The sequence below is a fragment of the Drosophila ficusphila genome, unplaced genomic scaffold (genome assembly GCF_018152265.1).
Source record: "Drosophila ficusphila isolate 14025-0441.05 unplaced genomic scaffold, ASM1815226v1 contig_791, whole genome shotgun sequence".
NCBI lineage: Eukaryota > Metazoa > Arthropoda > Insecta > Diptera > Drosophilidae > Drosophila > Drosophila ficusphila.
In genome coordinates, this window is record NW_025064737.1 from 2,076,028 (window position 1) to 2,093,279 (window position 17,252).

A 17,252-nucleotide genomic window follows, 5' to 3' on the forward strand; every position below is an offset into this window, starting at 1 on the left:
ACGCACTCCTCCCAAAAGCCGGACTAACAGCCGTTTAGTGGACACTACTAGCCTTTAGTCTATACAGATATAAAAAATGTTTGTTCATTTAAGGCAGTGGTCTGCTTTAGGAGCCGAAAAAAGAGCGTTTTTTCAACAATTTTTTTGAAAGGGAAGGAAATGATTGCGGTAAACGAAATTTTGAGACGATATAATATTATACTTAAACTTTTAAAAACAATTTTTTTTAGTACAAATAATTGAAATTAGCGGAAGTTGTAACGATTTTTCTAGGGCGCCTGGAGTGTGCACTTGTAAATCGGTGCCGGTGATGGAGTTCGTGCGATGCATCTGAAACAGTGGAACCAATTTTTTTTTCTAGTTTTTATAAGTTCCTTTTCTATATGAACTAAAAAAATTCCGAAGAAATTACGAAATTCCAAATTTTTTCTAAGTTTGAAAAAAAAAATTCACTTTTTTGGAAAAAAAGTTCACTTTAAGTTGCAAAACAAGTAATTTAAATAGTACTTTTATCCATTTTTTTTAGTTCAAATAGAAGATAATTCAATACTGAAGCTAGATCACTTTGGTTTTTTTCGATCGGACATATATTTTTTACTATGGCCGGCACCGTGTTCCCAAACTTGTGAAAATAAAAACTCGAGAAAACGGGCTCTAAAGTCTGCCCGAACATACGAACCTGCTCGACGCTCGGCTACTAAAACTGATCTGGCTTCGAAAATATGTCGAATTGGCCTCTAAAATTTTGAACACATTTTCTTGGATAGTTTTAGAATAGATTTAAGACAAAAAAAAAAAAATCGATTTTTTGAAGTCTGTAAAGCAGACCACTGCCTTAAAAAAAAGGTGTTCAATGGTTGTGATGAAAACAAAGCAACAAGTCCTGCTTTTAGAATCTTGAACAATACAAAAATCTGGTTAATGTACATATTCAATATTGATTACAAAAGTAATATAAATATGTACCTCAATTTATTATTGTATAGCATACACTTTTTTTACTGTGCATTTTTGGGGGAAGTGGCCACGCACCGCCGCAAAAACAAATGCAATCGGCGGGGCACACACTCTCCCCCACTTTCCACCACCCCCTTCCCCTCCCCTCCCTTCCCTTTGGCAGTCCCATCCGGCCTCGTACCTCTCGAATACATATTTAATAGAAAGAGCTTAGACGTGCTGGGGCCTCGAAAGACAAATGGGAAGTTGGCGAGAGGGGAGGCATGTGGGTAGTTAAGCTCATTTCGGAACCTTTGTCTGCAGTGCCACAGAAGCTAATTAGAAGGACATGAATCTTTAACCGATCAAAACAAGGAAAGTATGTATAAATTGTTGCAGACAAATCGTATTGAAATCCAAGTGCAAATCAGTATGCTCAGCCTAATTAAACAAATCAGGGGAAACGTAAAGTGTGTAGTTACGAAGTATAAACATAGTTGTAATAATTATACAAATATAAAAAAATTACCACCTTTTTGTAGCCCGAAATTAAACTTAGTTGCAGGTATATTTCATTGTATATTGAAGAAAAAGATTATAACAAGCAAAGATCAAATAAGTGATGCCACAATATTTAAAGCTCATTAAAACCCCTTTTAAACTGAGTCTAAATGCAGGTCAAATTATTTTAAATAAACTGTGCAGTCTCTTTTAAGCCGTTCAAATAAAATGCATAGAAAATGCTTAACTTACTTTATTTCTAAGCTCCCAGTCGCTCAATTGAATTTTGCTTAATTTATACAATTGCATGCATGTTTGTATATTTTTGTTTGCCTCAACATAAATCTTAACAAAGCCAACAGCAACGCCAACAACAAATGCTGCTAACCATTTCTCAATTTTAAATACATTTATTGTATTTGCATGCCTGTCTAGCACTGACACAGCGGCAAGGAACGAAAGAAAGGCAAAATAATTTAATAACCCACAAAGCACCAGGCACACTTTCGCAGAAATAAACACAAGCAAATAGACAGACAGACATTCGGGCCAAGTTGCCTTGTTGGCCCGGCGCTCTGTCTATGTATTATTCAAATTCAATTATAAAAAAACGCAATAAATAAAAAAATGTTTATATGCAATGGAGATAAGAGAGATAAGCCCCAAACGAGCAGGAAAAATGTTACTTGTGTATCGAATACTCTAAGGACCTCCCAGCAAGAGTTAGTGTCGATTCCCCAATGAATTGTATATTATTTGTTTTAATTTTAAAATGGGGGAAAAATTTAAGTTTAAGTCTAGAAAAATACTCTTTCAACTGAAAGAGTTATTCCGTTCATGAAATGCTTTTACATTTTAGCACTGTTTTTGCAAGTACTTAATAAATTGTATACATCTGATGTACACCTAGTTCCTAGTTTATCAGCCTGGTTACCCAACTAAACATTTCTTACACCGATAAATTTCCAGCACCTAATATTTCCTTTGATATCAGCAATCCAACAATCCCTGATCTAGTTGAAATACCCTTTTCTTGTGGCAGAAAAACGTGCGGCAAACAGCAAGGGAAGCAAAACCGAAAGGGAATATTTATTATTTGAAAAATACCTTGAGGCCGTGGCGAACGTCGTGAGTTCATAAATAACAGCCGGCCCAAATGGACAAAATCAAGCGAAAAGTGCAGAGGGCAGCAAACGGAATTTGATAAGCGATAAGGGGCGGGGCCCCAGGCAGCCGTACAAATAATAATATTAGTAATAATAGTAATCAATGTGTAGTGTAAATAATAAATAACACAGGGCCCCCGAAAATGCCAATAAATTGATAAAAGATGATGGGACGACTGAACGAGACGAAAGGACGGGACGGGAAAGGAGGGTTCGGCGTGCCGGCCATCTATGTTATGTTGGCCACGTTGGCCACGTGGGCCATGTTGGCCATGATGGCCATGAGCGATTAGCCCCGGCACGCAACCGCCGTGAAGAGTGCTCACAAAGGTCAAAAGGAAGCCCCGAGTACAAACACACTCGGCGAGATAGAGAGCATAAACAACATAAATTTATTTGCTGTTAGCCTAATGTTATTTATACCTTTCAATTACAATAACAGCAGGACCGGGGCAGCGGGTCCCGGCAAAGTAAATAATAAACCATGACCCATCAGCAATCAGCCAGAAAAGCGGTTGGAGGAGGGGCTGGCGGAGGGGAACCCCCTCACTATCAGACGTAATGCGTGCGCATAAATAACCCGGCCATCTCCAACTCCATCTCCGCGGCCGCGAAAGGTGTGAATATTAAGCCGGTGGCAGCGCCAGTTCCCCAAAAATTTACGGTCGCCCGTAAAAGTTCCGCTCCAGTCATAACTCAAATTCATGCCTCCCCGGGGGAAAGGGCTGCGCCGCGTTGCCAACGCACTTGATTTGGCTCCCGAACTCAAGCCCCAAGCTCCATCCCCACGAAAAACGCCCGACAAATGAGGCAGCCAACCGCAGCAGTATAATTCGGCAAATCTAGGGATGCAAAACGACATTAACGCGGCTCAGCAGCCAACCGCCGACCTGGCCAAGATTCCCGTCCCGAAACGGGGCAGATCAATCACTCGGGTCGACTCCTGTGAGGCGGTCGTGGTCTGATATCAAGCATTTTACCTCAAACTTAAAGACGGGCGGAGATTAATGCTCCAACTTAAAACGGCATAACTACGAGCTAAAAATGCCGAAATTAATGTGAGAGTTGCAGGTAAGACGTGTTTATTATAGGGCTGTTCTGTGAATTAAAAGCAGAATATCTTCGTAGTAGCAGAAGCAGATTCCAACTATACTTAAGTTGTGTATTTAGATCATTAGAAGAAGCTAAGTATTTTTAAGCCTCAATGCCTCTTGAGTAAAAGATGCTTTTGTTAGAAGGTATGTAACAGAAATAAACTTGGAATAAGTCGAGTCTCAATTCACGAATTTGAGTCTAGTGCTTCTTCTTCTTTTTTAATGCTATTGCTGTATGAAGTTACCAACTAAAACACTATATTTGACGAGCATTTATCAGCATTCACATTAAAATTGATTTTAAACGCCATTCTGTCGAGATTTCGGACGATTTATAATTCAATAGATGAAACATGATGATTCACTGGAAATCCCATGGCAGGAAATGGCTTTGACTTGTATCTCAGAAAGATAACCCCAGATAATGCAGGCCTTGGACTCGGGCATTCCAGCTCATCTTCAGTATTTAAAGCTCTGAATCGGTCTTGAATCACCGTGAGTTTGGAATAGATCGCCATGAGTTCTCTTCGGCTTCGAGCACTTCAAGTGCTCCTTTCCCTGATCCTTGTGAATTTCGCAATGGCTCAAGAGGTCAGTGACGAAGAATGGGCCAAGTACAAAGCCCAATACAACAAGCACTACATCTTCAACGAGAACTACCACCGTTCTATATACAGGGAGAGCGCCCAGACAGTTGCCGAAAACAACAGGCTCTTTGCAGAGGGAAAAGTTGGTTTCAAGATGGGATTGAACCAGCGCTCGGACATAGATCAGGGTGTAATCCACAGATATAGAATAAACGTTCGAATTCCTCGGGACACGGGGTCTAATTCCGTGACTAAAACGCCGAGCTAAAAGCACTACGATGAGATAACCGAGGGAATCGACTGGCGAGAGTACGGCTACATATCGCCTGTGGAAGACCAGGGCGAATGCGAGAGCTCCTGGGCCTTCTCCTCCTCGGGATGCATGGAGGCGCATCTGGCGAAGAAGAACGGCACGCTGGAGCCCCTGTCCCCCAAACACTTGGTGGACTGTGTTCCCGCTCCGATCAACGGATGCTTCCGGGGCTGGGTGACTTCGGCCTTCAAGTACGCGAAGAACCATAGCATCGCCTCCAAAGAGTCATATCCCTACGAGCCATACAAAGACACTTGTCGCTGGGAGAACAAAAACTCGAATGGAACCCTGCGAGGCCACGTCACTCTGAACAACTACGATGAGAAGGAAATGGCCGAGGTGGTCTACAACATCGGGCCTGTGACTGCTTCCATTGACCATTTGCATTTGGAATTCAACAACTACGAAAGTGGCGTCGTTAACATTCCCAACTGCCGAACCGATAGGGAAGGGCTCACTCACTCCATGCTGGGGAGACTACTGGCTGATCAAGAACTCCTATGGAGACAAATGGGGCGAAAACGGCTACATAAGACTGGCCCGAAACGCTGACAACATGTGTGGAATCGCCTCGTATCTCCAATACCCACTGTTCTGACCTACTGTAACATGTTTATAAATCGGCTCTTTTGCGCGTGTGCATCACGCTTGAGACATAAAGTACTATCTGCCACCAAGTGCCGTTGACATTCATAGTTTTAAGTACAGGCCATTTTAGAAATATGGTAGTCACTTTAAGATTTGTAAAAAACAAAGCTTATTCTGCGGGGGTCAAAGATAACTCTCCCGCTTTGAAAGCAAACGTGGCGATATAATCTTTAAAACTATTTTCCTATATAAATCGAACACCAGACAAAATAAATTCGGATTTCTAAAAAACCACAACTCTGTAGTCGTCTTTATTTGGAGCCATTTACACCCAGAACTTCTATAAGTCCGTCAAAAAGCAATAAAGATGAAAACCAAAAACAACACCTTTAGTGAACATTTAAGACAAATAGATTAGAGTCTAATCATTAGACCTTTCAAAATGAAATGTTATATGGAGCGAAAACAATTTAACGAATTATTTTAAAGGATTCATAAGTAAATGTTTTTAATAAATATTATACAATCTTTTGCAAATGAAATTTGAAATAATATTAACAAGGTCAAAAACTTGCAATAAACTACTATCGAATTTCGAATTAAACTTTATCAAAATAGGACAACTATATCATATAGATGCCATTGAAAAGATCGATAAATCTATATCTATATGATTTTTAGAGTTTTAGAGTTTTCTAAGGCACCTTAAATTTCGAATTATATTTCATAAAAATCGGAAGACTATGTCAGACAAACAATCGTCGAATATATAAAAAATTAAGAGAAAAATCGTGATAGCCCTTATGAATTTTGTTTAACATATTTGGTGACTGCAAGGGTACATAAGCTTCCTTTCTTGTTGTAAGAAGATATGTAACAAAAATATACTTCGGTTTAAGTCGAGTCTCTTCTTTTTTAATGCTATTGCTGTATGGATTCAACTAAACATACCAACTAAACACTATATTTGACGAGCATTTATTAGAATTCACAATAAAATTGTTTTTTAAAGCCGTTCTGTCCAGATTTGCCTAGAGTTTTGACTATTAATTGATCAACATATACACGCTTTCGGACTTTATAATGCAATAACACATTAGTGATTCACTGGAAATCCAGTGGCGGGAAATTGCTTTGACTTGTAACTCAGAGAGATAACCCCAGATAATGCAGGCCTTGCACTCGGGCATTCCAGCTCATCTTCAGTATTAAAAGCTCTGAATCAGTCTTAAATCACCGTGAGTTTGGAATAGTTCGCCATGAGTTCTCTTCGGCTTCGAGTACTTCAATTACTCCTTCCCCTGATCCTTGTGAATTTCGCAATGGCTCAAGAGGTCAGTGACGAAGAATGGGCCAAGTACAAAGCCCAATACAACAAGCACTACATCTTCAACGACAACTACCACCGAGGTATATACAGCAGGAGGGTCCAGGCAGTTGCCGAAAACAACAAGCTCTACGAAGAAAAGAAAGTTGGATTCAAGATGAGAATAAACAAGCTATCGGACATAGATCAAAGTGTACTCAGCAGCTTCCGAACACACGTTAAAATGCCTCCGGACACGGGGTCTAATTCCGTGACTAAAACGCCGAGCTACAAGCACTACGATGAGATAACCGAGGGAATCGACTGGCGCCAGTACGGCTACATGTCTCCGGTGGAAGACCAGGGCTCCGACTGCCAGAGCTGCTGGGCCTTCTCCTCCTCGGGGTGCATGGAGGCGCATTTGGCGAAGAAGACCGGCAAGCTGGAGCCCCTGTCCCCCAAACACTTAATGGACTGTGTTCCCCCTCCGAGCAACGGATGCGAACGGGGCTGGGTGACCTTGGCCTTCAAGTACGCAAGGAACCATGCCATCAAATCCAAGGAGTCCTATCCCTACAACCCCCACAAAGACACATGTCCCTTCGAGAACGATAACTCTACTGGAATCCTGAGCGGCCACGTCACTATGAACAACTACGATGAGAAGGAAATGGCCGAGGTGGTCTACAACATCGGACCAGTGACCGCGTCCATTGACCATTTGCACGAGGAATTCACCGAGTACCAAAGTGGCGTCTTGAACATTCCCGACTGCCGGAAAGAGAGGAGAAGGCTCACTCACTCAATGCTAGTGGTGGGTTTCGGAACGGATCCCGACTGGGGTGACTACTGGCTGATCAAGAACTCCTATGGAACGACCTGGGGCGAGAAAGGCTACGTAAGACTGGCCCGAAACGCTAACAATTCGTGTGGAATCGCCTCGTATCCCCAGTACCCAATACTAATAGATTAGGCTATGCAAAAAGCACTGTTTTATGTGGCGTAAAAAATTTAACTAATTAATTTAAAGGATTTATAAATAAATGTTTTCTTAGAAATATTTTACAATCTCTTGCAGATGAAATTCTGTATATACATATTAAATTCGTTTAATTATATCAACAGGGTCAAAATACCCGCAATACATTTAAAAGATAAGAAATCATTATAAATATTATATTTGTGTGTCATAGATTTAAAAAATCTTCTATGATCACAGGTTATATTTTTGGTTTTCCCAGAATATCTAGGCGGATGTGACTGTTCTCAGAAGTAAATGAACTGATTGGGTAGCAAAACACCTTGAAGTTTTGATGTAATTACAGATTGCCTCATTCTAAAATTGTCATTAATTTTGTGGTTGGCATACAAACGGTCTTCTCTGCGGGCCTTAAATAGCGACTGACTTCTGGGCGGAAGGAGGCGGACGACTGATTGAGCAGTGGATACTTCTGGACAATTGATAAAATGTGATAAACGCGCAATACTGGGAGACAAATGGCTGCCAGGTTTGTGCATTAGCACGTGTCCGGGACGAAGCGGTAAACAACACTCGTACACTGAAATAAAAAATGTTGGTTACTCTTTTATTTATTCTGGGCACATTATTTCAAGTCCTATTATTGTGGGTTAACTTATCACTAAGTATACAGTTTACCCGGCTTAATTATTAATTAAAACATTCCAAGTCCCACCACAAATACAATTCAGATATAAAATAATTAAAATAAAAGCTCTAAAACGTTTTGAGTTTACAATACAGGGATATACGGGATGGGATAATAAGGGATATAATTAGGGTTTTTGATTGAACTTTAGAAAACACAGAAACGTATGAGTCAATTTGAGAGGCACTTGTTTTCTCACCGTGTAGCTGGGAGTGGAGCTGCCAGGTGACTCGAGGCAGCCAGCCAACAAATTGAATTTATGGCCAGGGCTAAGCGTTTTGGGTGTCAGCCTGGTTAGGTCTGATTCATTTGCCAGATATAGCCGAGTGTATATAGAATCCGGAGTCGGGGCTTCGGGGACTCTGCTCAAGTGCTGCTTTTAATTTCCGACTCAAGCAGTTGGCGATTTGCCGGCCCTGCGGCCTACAAACAATTTCAAGCAATTTGCCTAAAAGTGGGCAGCAAAGTGGGCGGGGCAATGGATGGCTGCCAGTCTATCTGGGGGCATGCATCTAAATGAACTTTGCGTGCTGCCCGGAGAAACAGGGACGGAGACAGGAAGGTAGAAAGAGAAGGGACGTGGGCCGCAGAAAGAGACAGATTCAGATACGTATACATACAATATACAGGGAGTCAGTAACAGAACCCCTGGGGACAACGAGCAACTCTCGCATTGATATGATAAAAATTTAGCAATGTGAATAATTTATAATTGCCACGCAAGCAACTAAAAGATCTGGCACCACACTGCGAAAATTTAATTTAAAAAGAGAACAAGGTATGTTTCAAATGATTTGATCATCATACGGTTAGCACTGTGCTTCTCAGCTTGGAAATTTGGAGAACTTCAGTAAAACTAGAACTTACAATATGGATTAGAGACTACCACTATTAATTGCGCACCATCATAAGATTTATAAAGTCGTTTTAAGTAAAACTATTCTATATTTAACGACCAATTATAATATTTTACTTTAATGACACAATTACTTTAACACAATTTCATTTTTGTAAATAAAGATTAAAATATTTTGATTTGTTCTGATTATTCAAAAAATTGTAGATGGAAGTGTGTTTTTTTCAACTATTTAATTTATTTACGAGCTTTATTTTGACAATTAGTAAATGTTATGATGTATATTAAGATAACGGGAATAACAGTTCTTATTAGCCATATACATATAGCATATAGCATACATATAGCAGTTTAGTTCCTCTTTCAGGGAAGTTGAGAACATAGAATCTTTTGAGTCTAAACTCTCTCATTTTTGTTAAGGTAAATATAAGTATATAATATTAAGTAAATATATTAGATAAACCAGATGTTATTTCTCACTGTGTTGGTTTTTCTTTCTGGCAATATGCAAATTCTTCAATTTTGATGTGTTATCAAAAACATTTTTTGTGGTTATTGTTTTACTTATTTATCGCATTCACTTCGCATTCGCAGTTTACCGCGCTGAAATCGATTTGCATAGTTCAGCAAATGCCTACGACAGTGTTTTCTTTTATTTGCACACATCGAACCCGGCAGGATAAAAAACCTGGGGAGTTGAAGAGACAAACTCCTGGCAAAAATCAACAGAAAGTCATCGCGCCCTTCAAGAGCCATCAAATGTCAGCAAACTATAAAAATTCCCGTAAATGTGAAACAGATTCCATGGGAACTCATAAATAGTACACAAATAAAATACAAAATGTCAGATGGCTTATAAAAAAAACCGCTTATTGTATCGATTTTTTAATTGGTAAATTGAGGCCCCAATTGAATTCGATATAAACAAAAATTGTTCGGTTCAAACCGTGTATATTAATTGAATTTGTTTTTATCGTTTTATCGTCGTTAAGTCGTATTGTTTACCAGGTTTAAAATAGCATTAAAATACCTAACAATAGGTAAGCTCAAAGGTAATAAAAAGTCCAGTTCAAAAGTGAAAAGCGGAAAACGCTTAAATATTTGTATAAAACAGCAATTCCCAAACTCTGATTAGGTTTACATCTCACAAATACTGCTTAAAGGTATAGTATATATCAGGATCAGCTTGATACACTTTTGCCATACAAATTTCAAGTTATGAAGCCAGCTTAATATTGAGTTGTCATCATTATTGATCAAAGTTGTTCCTGCTCTGCTCGGGTTTCTACTTTCATAGTTAAGCCGTCTTAGCAGAAAGCTTTTCGACGGCCTTTGAGAGACGACTTTATATGAAGTTAGGCGAAAATCCCATTCCTCCCACGCGCTTACACTAAGTTTCCGGATCTTAAAATCGACATTAGCAGAATGAAAAGTTTTTCCGTGCGGTGGAAATCTTGATAAAAAAGTTTCGCCCTTCCACTTTATTAAGCGCAAAAGAATGAAACAAAAGGCGAGAAAAAGTTTCCTTTCAACGGACATCGTAATTAATGCCCCTCCAAATTTCTGTTGTTAATATTCGAGAAATCCAACTAAGAAATCCATTTCCATTTAAGCAGCTTTACAAACGGCAATTATTATCTTTCTATTATGCAGATTAATGCAGTCTGGGGCGAAGTGCTGCTATCAACTCGGCCACAAATCACTGAAACCGCCTTAATGCAATTCAATTAATTCAGCTGGAAATCTAATTGGAGATATCAGTTTTTGGTGTCAAAATAAACCAAAGCGAAATGAAAACAAAAACATTGGGGGCCCCCAAACGGAAACAGAGACAGAAACAGAAACAGAAACAAAAGCAAATTGCAAAAGGCAGATGATGGGGTATGTGTGACGTCATTACGTAATCAAATCAAATAACAATTTGTACTTTGTTAAATTTCTTGTCGCCATCGATTGCCGGCTGTCTTCACCCCGACAAAAAATGCAAATTTCCAGTGTGTTTTTTTTTTCGTATTTCTTTGATTGTTTGTCGCCTTTGTGGCTTATTGTTTTTGGCTTCGATGTTTCTGTGTTTTATTACGTGACAACTTTGAATTAGTCGCTGGGTTTTGGCTTTGGACTCGTTCGTCTTTGACTGTTTGTGTTTGGCCTTTGATGCCTGCCTTTCGCCATCTCTTTCTGATTTCCTGTCCCCGTCCCCGTCCCTTTCCCTCCCTGCCCCATCCCATCCCATCCCACTCCAAAGGGGCCTGTGTGTGGCGCAAAATTACTCGGTGTCGCATTTTTATTGCCCAGCTGACACATAAAGTCGAGTGGCGAACTCAATCGAAGACAGACCCTGCCAGTGGACTGCTCCAATGGGCCAAAGTGGGTCAGCTTGGGAAAAAATGGGATTCGGCGGCAGGACGAGTTTATGATTTCGAACCGAGGAAATATGACAATTACAGGCGATATTAACAGGAAGTTACCCGTGGAAAACCGAAGGCTGGAACAATAACTTCTTGCCATTGAAAGGGCAGATAAATTAACGAAAATAATTTATGGTCAATTTTTATTTAATGGATTTATAGTCAATCATTTAAATATTCTTTGTAGCTCCGCAATATTCAAACCAATACATCAATACAAAGTCCCTTTTCTTTTATTTTTAAGTACACATTCCCCACATAATTTTCAACTAACAGGTCATTAATATCTTTATCTTTAATATATGTTATCTAAAATTATTTATAAGCTTTTTATTTGATTTTTTAAAAATTGTGGATTCAAAAGAGAGATCACAAGCCCATTACTTTAATGATTCCGATAAGTAAATTAATTTTGTGAGATTTATGCTACAATCAATTGCACATCTTAGGCTAAAACCCCCGATTTACTGAGCCATTTTGAAGTCAAAACTTAATTTGCCACAATTGCAACTAAATTCATTTCGGCTATCGCGATGTGATGTGTTTGAGCCAGATTCTCGACCTGTTGTTGTTATGCTAATTAAAGCGGAAAACTAATTCCGCCTAATTAATGATGACCGATTAAAATGGATTGTCAAATAAGCCCCGCCCAGATGGCGATAAGGTATTCCGGGTTAATTGGAGGCCCAAGAAAGTGCAAAGTGCAGCCAGTGCGGGCTTCCACTCCAAGGTGCCACATATCAAAACCCTACGACAAACAGACAGACAGTAAGGCAAACAATCAAATCGAAAACCAGACAGACTGGCAGACAGTCAGTGAGCGAATGCACGTTAAAAAACTATTTGCTGTTTTGCATATAAATTAATAATCAAAATGAAGAAAAAGTATTTATAGTAAGTTAACATAAGATGCTCACAATAAAATAAGATAACGTAAATACTGGTATTGTAATTATATCGTAATTAAAGGGTTTTTTTTCGTATGTAACAGGCACCAAGTCGCACTGACTGGCACTTTGGGCTTTTGCGAAATGATTCGTGTTGGGCCTGCTTGGCTAAAACTGAATAGAGGAGAGGTTGAAACGCGAGGGAAAGATTCCACGTTGAATCAATTTGCGAAATTTATTATATTTAAACGCTTAGCGCCAACAATAACACGTGAGTTTATTGAGTAAGCTTGGAAAAATAAACCGAAACGTTGGTACCCTTGCGAGCATTATCTAAAGTGTATATTACAATTTATTTAAGTGCTTCCTCCTAAGATAAGTTTCCAAAGGAACCTTCAATGAGTTTTTAACATTTTAATTTTTTTTTATCAAAACTAACTTACTACGCAGAACAAGACATTTCGAAACTTACAAGTCTATTGGTTTTGAGTGCGCCATATCGTAAATCATTGAGAGTCTTTGCTGGAAGCCGCTAACTCGGCATAAATTACGTGAGCGCTCAGTCAAGTTTAAACCAAGTTTAATCAGAGAGCCTGGTCGAAGAGCCTAAGCGGAGTTTTATCGGGGAGGTAAAGCCGAGTTTGATCAGAGAGCCCGAGGTGTAAAAGTGAGAGGGATGTGGAGTGCAGTTTAGCTGTTAGATTTGGGTTGCTTACACGCGGACGATTGCGTGGCGTCTGCCCAACATTCAGCATTATTTAGTCTTTATTTTCGCACATTTTGCATAAATTATAGTGGCAGCAGACTGTTGGTAGCTGATTGGGCTCTTGGGCCCGCGAGCCAGGTTCAGTTACCAATTTCGTGTGCAGCCGTTCGGTTTGAATGCGGCGTGAATGGCGTGGATTCAGTGAGCGAACTGCGATCGAGGGGAAAAACAGTCAGAGGAAAGGCGAATCCCAGCTCCGAAATGTGTGCACAGTTGAGTGGATCGACGGTGGTGCAGGTGGTTGTGCCGCTGGCGGTGCTAGTGATGCTATCGGCTCCACTGGCCAGTGAAAGTGCCAAGCTCCCGGCCCGAAAGTATCCCGCTGGAGTGGATTTCTTCGAGCACGAGTTCACCAGCGTCGCGGAAGGTTGGTTCCACTCCCAGATTTTATGCAGAAATGTATAGGTATACATATTGTGAATAGCAGGATTGCATTTTTTACTTCATTTTTGGGAAAACGTATATTTATATTGTGCGTTTGCAAAGGATATTATTCTCTTAAATTTATACTTTTTTATTTAATTAAGTCACAGAATTTTAAAATATCTTAAGAAATTTAATACAGCCAGAAAAAAGTAAGCCCATTTATTTGGGAATATTTGATTAATTGCATAAAAATTGTAAGTTAGATAATGACCATTTGGATGTTGTGTACAAAAAGATCAGCAGCAATAAGTATGTATTTTTTAAGTGTTCAATTTTTTTTTTTTTGACTCTTAAATAACAATTAAACAAGAAAGGAAGCTAGCTTTGGCAAGCCGAAGCTGATATCGAACAAAATACAAAAAGGCTAAACAACATCGAAGCTATGTCGATTTTTCTATAAAGTTTCTGTATATTCAACAATTGTTCATATGGCAGCTATATGATATAGTTGTCCGATTTTGATAAAATTTAATCAAGTCGATCTGATCAAAAACAACGGCGTGAGAATTTTTTGTTTCACTCTTTAAAACTGAGAGACTAGTTTACATAGAAACAGACAGGAGGACAGACGGTCAGAGGAAAAGACGTACAGACGTATTTGGATTCTCATCGTGATGCTGATCAAGAATATATGTACTTTGTGGGGTCTGAGGTGTCTTCTTTACTGTGACAAACAGTTATTTCCGATTTTTATAAATTTGTAAAGTATAAACTACAAAAATAAAATAATGTAAGCAATCATTTTGCATTTAAAAAATTAGATAAATGTTTCCGGCTATGCTGAAAATAATATTGTCTGCAGTTTAAGTAAATCCATTTATAAATAATTGTTTTGATAAAGTTTCAGATAAAGTTGCATAGAAACGGAAGTACGGACATGACTGACTGTTTTTATCGTCTAGTGACTCTGAACAAGAATATTTATGTATAAAACATGCTATCAAAATTGTTTCATTCACAGCGTTGAAAACTTCCCAGAAAGTTTCTTCTTTTGCAAAATTAAAACAAAAACCCAATTTTTTCAGACTTTTTTTTGTAAAACTAAAGATAAAAAAATAATCACAAAGAAATATTTAACAAATTATTAATAATAGAAGTAAAAGTGTCTATAAAAAGTCCGACTTTTATATAGATGATACTTTTATATTATATATCCTATAAGAAGGTTGTTAATACGATTTTATTTTATTTGTATTTAAATTGTTTTAAACTTTATAGATTTTGTAAATACCTCGATGCGAGATCAATCTTATTAAAAATAAAAATATTGTAGTTTCTGTATCTGTTCAAAAACTAACAATTTGTACCCATTTACAGATGAATACGATCCTTATGGACCGGACATTGGCGACGACGATTTGGGCATCGACGATCCGGAGACAATGCCTCGACTTTTTCAAGGGGACATCGCCATCGACCCGTACACCTACATAACTCTCCGTCTGGGAGTAAATCCCATGAGACACCCCAAACGACTTTGGCCCAATGGAACGATCCCATTTGAGATCAGCCCACGCTACGAGAATCAGGAACGGGAGGCAATCATCCAAGCCGTGAAGACCTTCAACTCGCTAACCTGCGTGAAGTTTGTTCCCTACGACGGAGAGGTGGATGACTACCTGCTGATCGAACCGCCTGAGGAAGGACCCCAGGGGTGCTGGTCCTATGTGGGAAGAAGGGGCGGGGAGCAGGTGGTGTCGCTCCAGAGACCTGATGAAAACAGCGCCCACTGCTTCAGCAGCGAGGGGAGAATAATGCACGAACTGATGCACGCCATAGGGATATATCACGAGCAGTCCCGAGCGGATCGGGACAACTTCGTGAAGATTCACTGGGACAACATCGTGCCGCGGTTCAAGAAAAACTTCAAGCTGGTCTCGAAGAAGAAGGGGAAGTACGCCTTCGACTACGACTACAACTCGGTCATGCACTACGGGGAGTTCTACTTCAGCAAACGGAAGGGGGAGAAGCCCACGATGACCCCTCTGCAGCCCGGAGTAAGGATCGGCCAGCGGAAGACCATCAGCAAGATCGACTGCCTCAAGATCAACGAGCTCTACGGATGCCTGCAGGGACGGAGGGCCAAAATGTATCGCAGTTTCTGTCACCTACTTGGTCTTTAAAAAAAGCCTGATTGTACTACTATGAATCACATTGATTTGTTATTTAATAAATTAATTCGTAGACCTATAATAAAAACGAAGGATAAATAACTGAAAAAGGTGTAAAACCTCTGGGCAATTTCTAATAAGCCGGTCATTGAATTTTCAGTAGGATATAAGAAGAAAGCACTTCCAGTTTAAAAGCGTTTAAATTAGGCCTCTTTTATGAAATGGTCTTGTTTTAAACTCATAATTTTTTTAAATTTTATTTTATAAAATTTTAAATGCTAAATGTTATAAGTAAAAACTGCATTTTTTAAGTTGGCCAGACTCATAGCTCAGTCAATTTTCAACCGATTTACTTGAAATTCGAAGCACGTATTCTATATAACATTGTATATGGAAGTACGTAGATTTTGTTTATGTTGTTGAGTTCATTCGTTATTAACAATTATCGTATGTTTTAAGGGAAATCTTTACAAATATTTTAGGCCCTTATTAGCCGAGCGATATGCTGCACTTCTTTTATTTTCTCTTGTTATATTTGGAGAGTTACAGCATGTTTATATTGCATACTTTTGCGCCGAGATATTAACATTGACTTCTTTAAAAATGTTAACTAGGGTTAATGTTAATTATTGTTTTTTAATATTTTGCTGATGCAGTTATTATTATTTTGTTTTCTACTTTAGCAATTTAACCAAGTGCTTATCTAAATACGTTAAATTGAAAATACCCAAAGGATTTTTAATTTAAACAAATAAATAAAGTAAATTGCTATCATTTTACCGCTAACAGTGAGCCGAGCTTCAAACCTAAAATTCACTTGAAGACACACTTTTCCATAAACATTCTGGTCACACTGTTATACCACTTTTATATATATGTTTAACTAAACATTTCGCTGAAAAGCAGGGGTAAAATTGCGCTTTAGCGGCTTTTGCTAAAAATGGTCTAGGAATTTTTTTTTTTTTTTAATGGATACCTTGGGGCCTAAACATTAATAAAAAAGTGGCGGAAAGCTTGATTTCTAAGTATTTATTTGTAAAAATAGCAAAAAAGCAACTGGCCATAGCTTTTCTGGGTATTCACTCAGTACTATAAAATCACTCTGAGTCATTTCGCAACCTTTACAGCGTTCAGTAGTAAAATTGGCAGTGCCTGACATGGTAAAATTGTTAAATTTCTTTTGTTTTTAAATTTTCACACAATTGCAGCACTCTTCATCCACAACACATTCTCAACGGTAAAGTTTTTCGCTAGAAAAACATGGCAATGTTCTAAAACGGGTTGCCTCGCGGCAGTAATAATTGCAATTTTAACACATAAATAATTAAAATTTAAGCTTTCCGCCACTTTTTTATTAATGTTTAGGCCCCAAGGTATCCATTAAAAAAAAAAAAATTCCTAGACCATTTTTAGCAAAAGCCGCTAAAGCGCAATTTTACCAAAGCAGGAACCGAGACACAAACCATTTTAAGGTTGGTAAAGTAATGACTATCGCTGGCAAAATTAGGGAAAAGTGGATATTTTGTCGTGGCTGGTCACTCTAAGTTTCAACGGTCACGCTAAAATATCCACGGGCAAGCAAAATTGGCCACTCTAAATTTTGGACGAGGTTAGGTAAGACACGCGCGGTCCGCAGCGAA

General features: G+C 38.9%; 2 protein-coding genes and 1 pseudogene across 2 annotated transcripts; all 3 read left to right on the plus strand.

Annotated features, from left to right (window-relative positions):
- Nucleotides 1–4,276: 4,276 nt before the first annotated feature.
- Nucleotides 4,277–5,195, plus strand: LOC108091720 (annotated as a pseudogene).
- A 1,242-nt stretch (nt 5,196–6,437) lies between these two features.
- LOC108091735 (procathepsin L) lies at nt 6,438–7,554 on the plus strand. The gene has a single exon (XM_017191078.1). The coding sequence runs from the start codon at nt 6,445–6,447 to the stop codon at nt 7,462–7,464; it is 1,020 nt and encodes a 339-aa protein (XP_017046567.1). The 5' UTR covers nt 6,438–6,444; the 3' UTR covers nt 7,465–7,554.
- Nucleotides 7,555–12,296: 4,742 nt separating this feature from the next.
- On the plus strand, nt 12,297–15,706 carry LOC108091719 (low choriolytic enzyme). The gene is made up of 3 exons (XM_017191063.1): nt 12,297–12,316; nt 13,105–13,442; nt 14,819–15,706. The coding sequence occupies exons 1-3, from the start codon at nt 12,297–12,299 to the stop codon at nt 15,622–15,624; spliced, it is 1,164 nt and encodes a 387-aa protein (XP_017046552.1). The 3' UTR covers nt 15,625–15,706.
- Nucleotides 15,707–17,252: the final 1,546 nt, after the last annotated feature.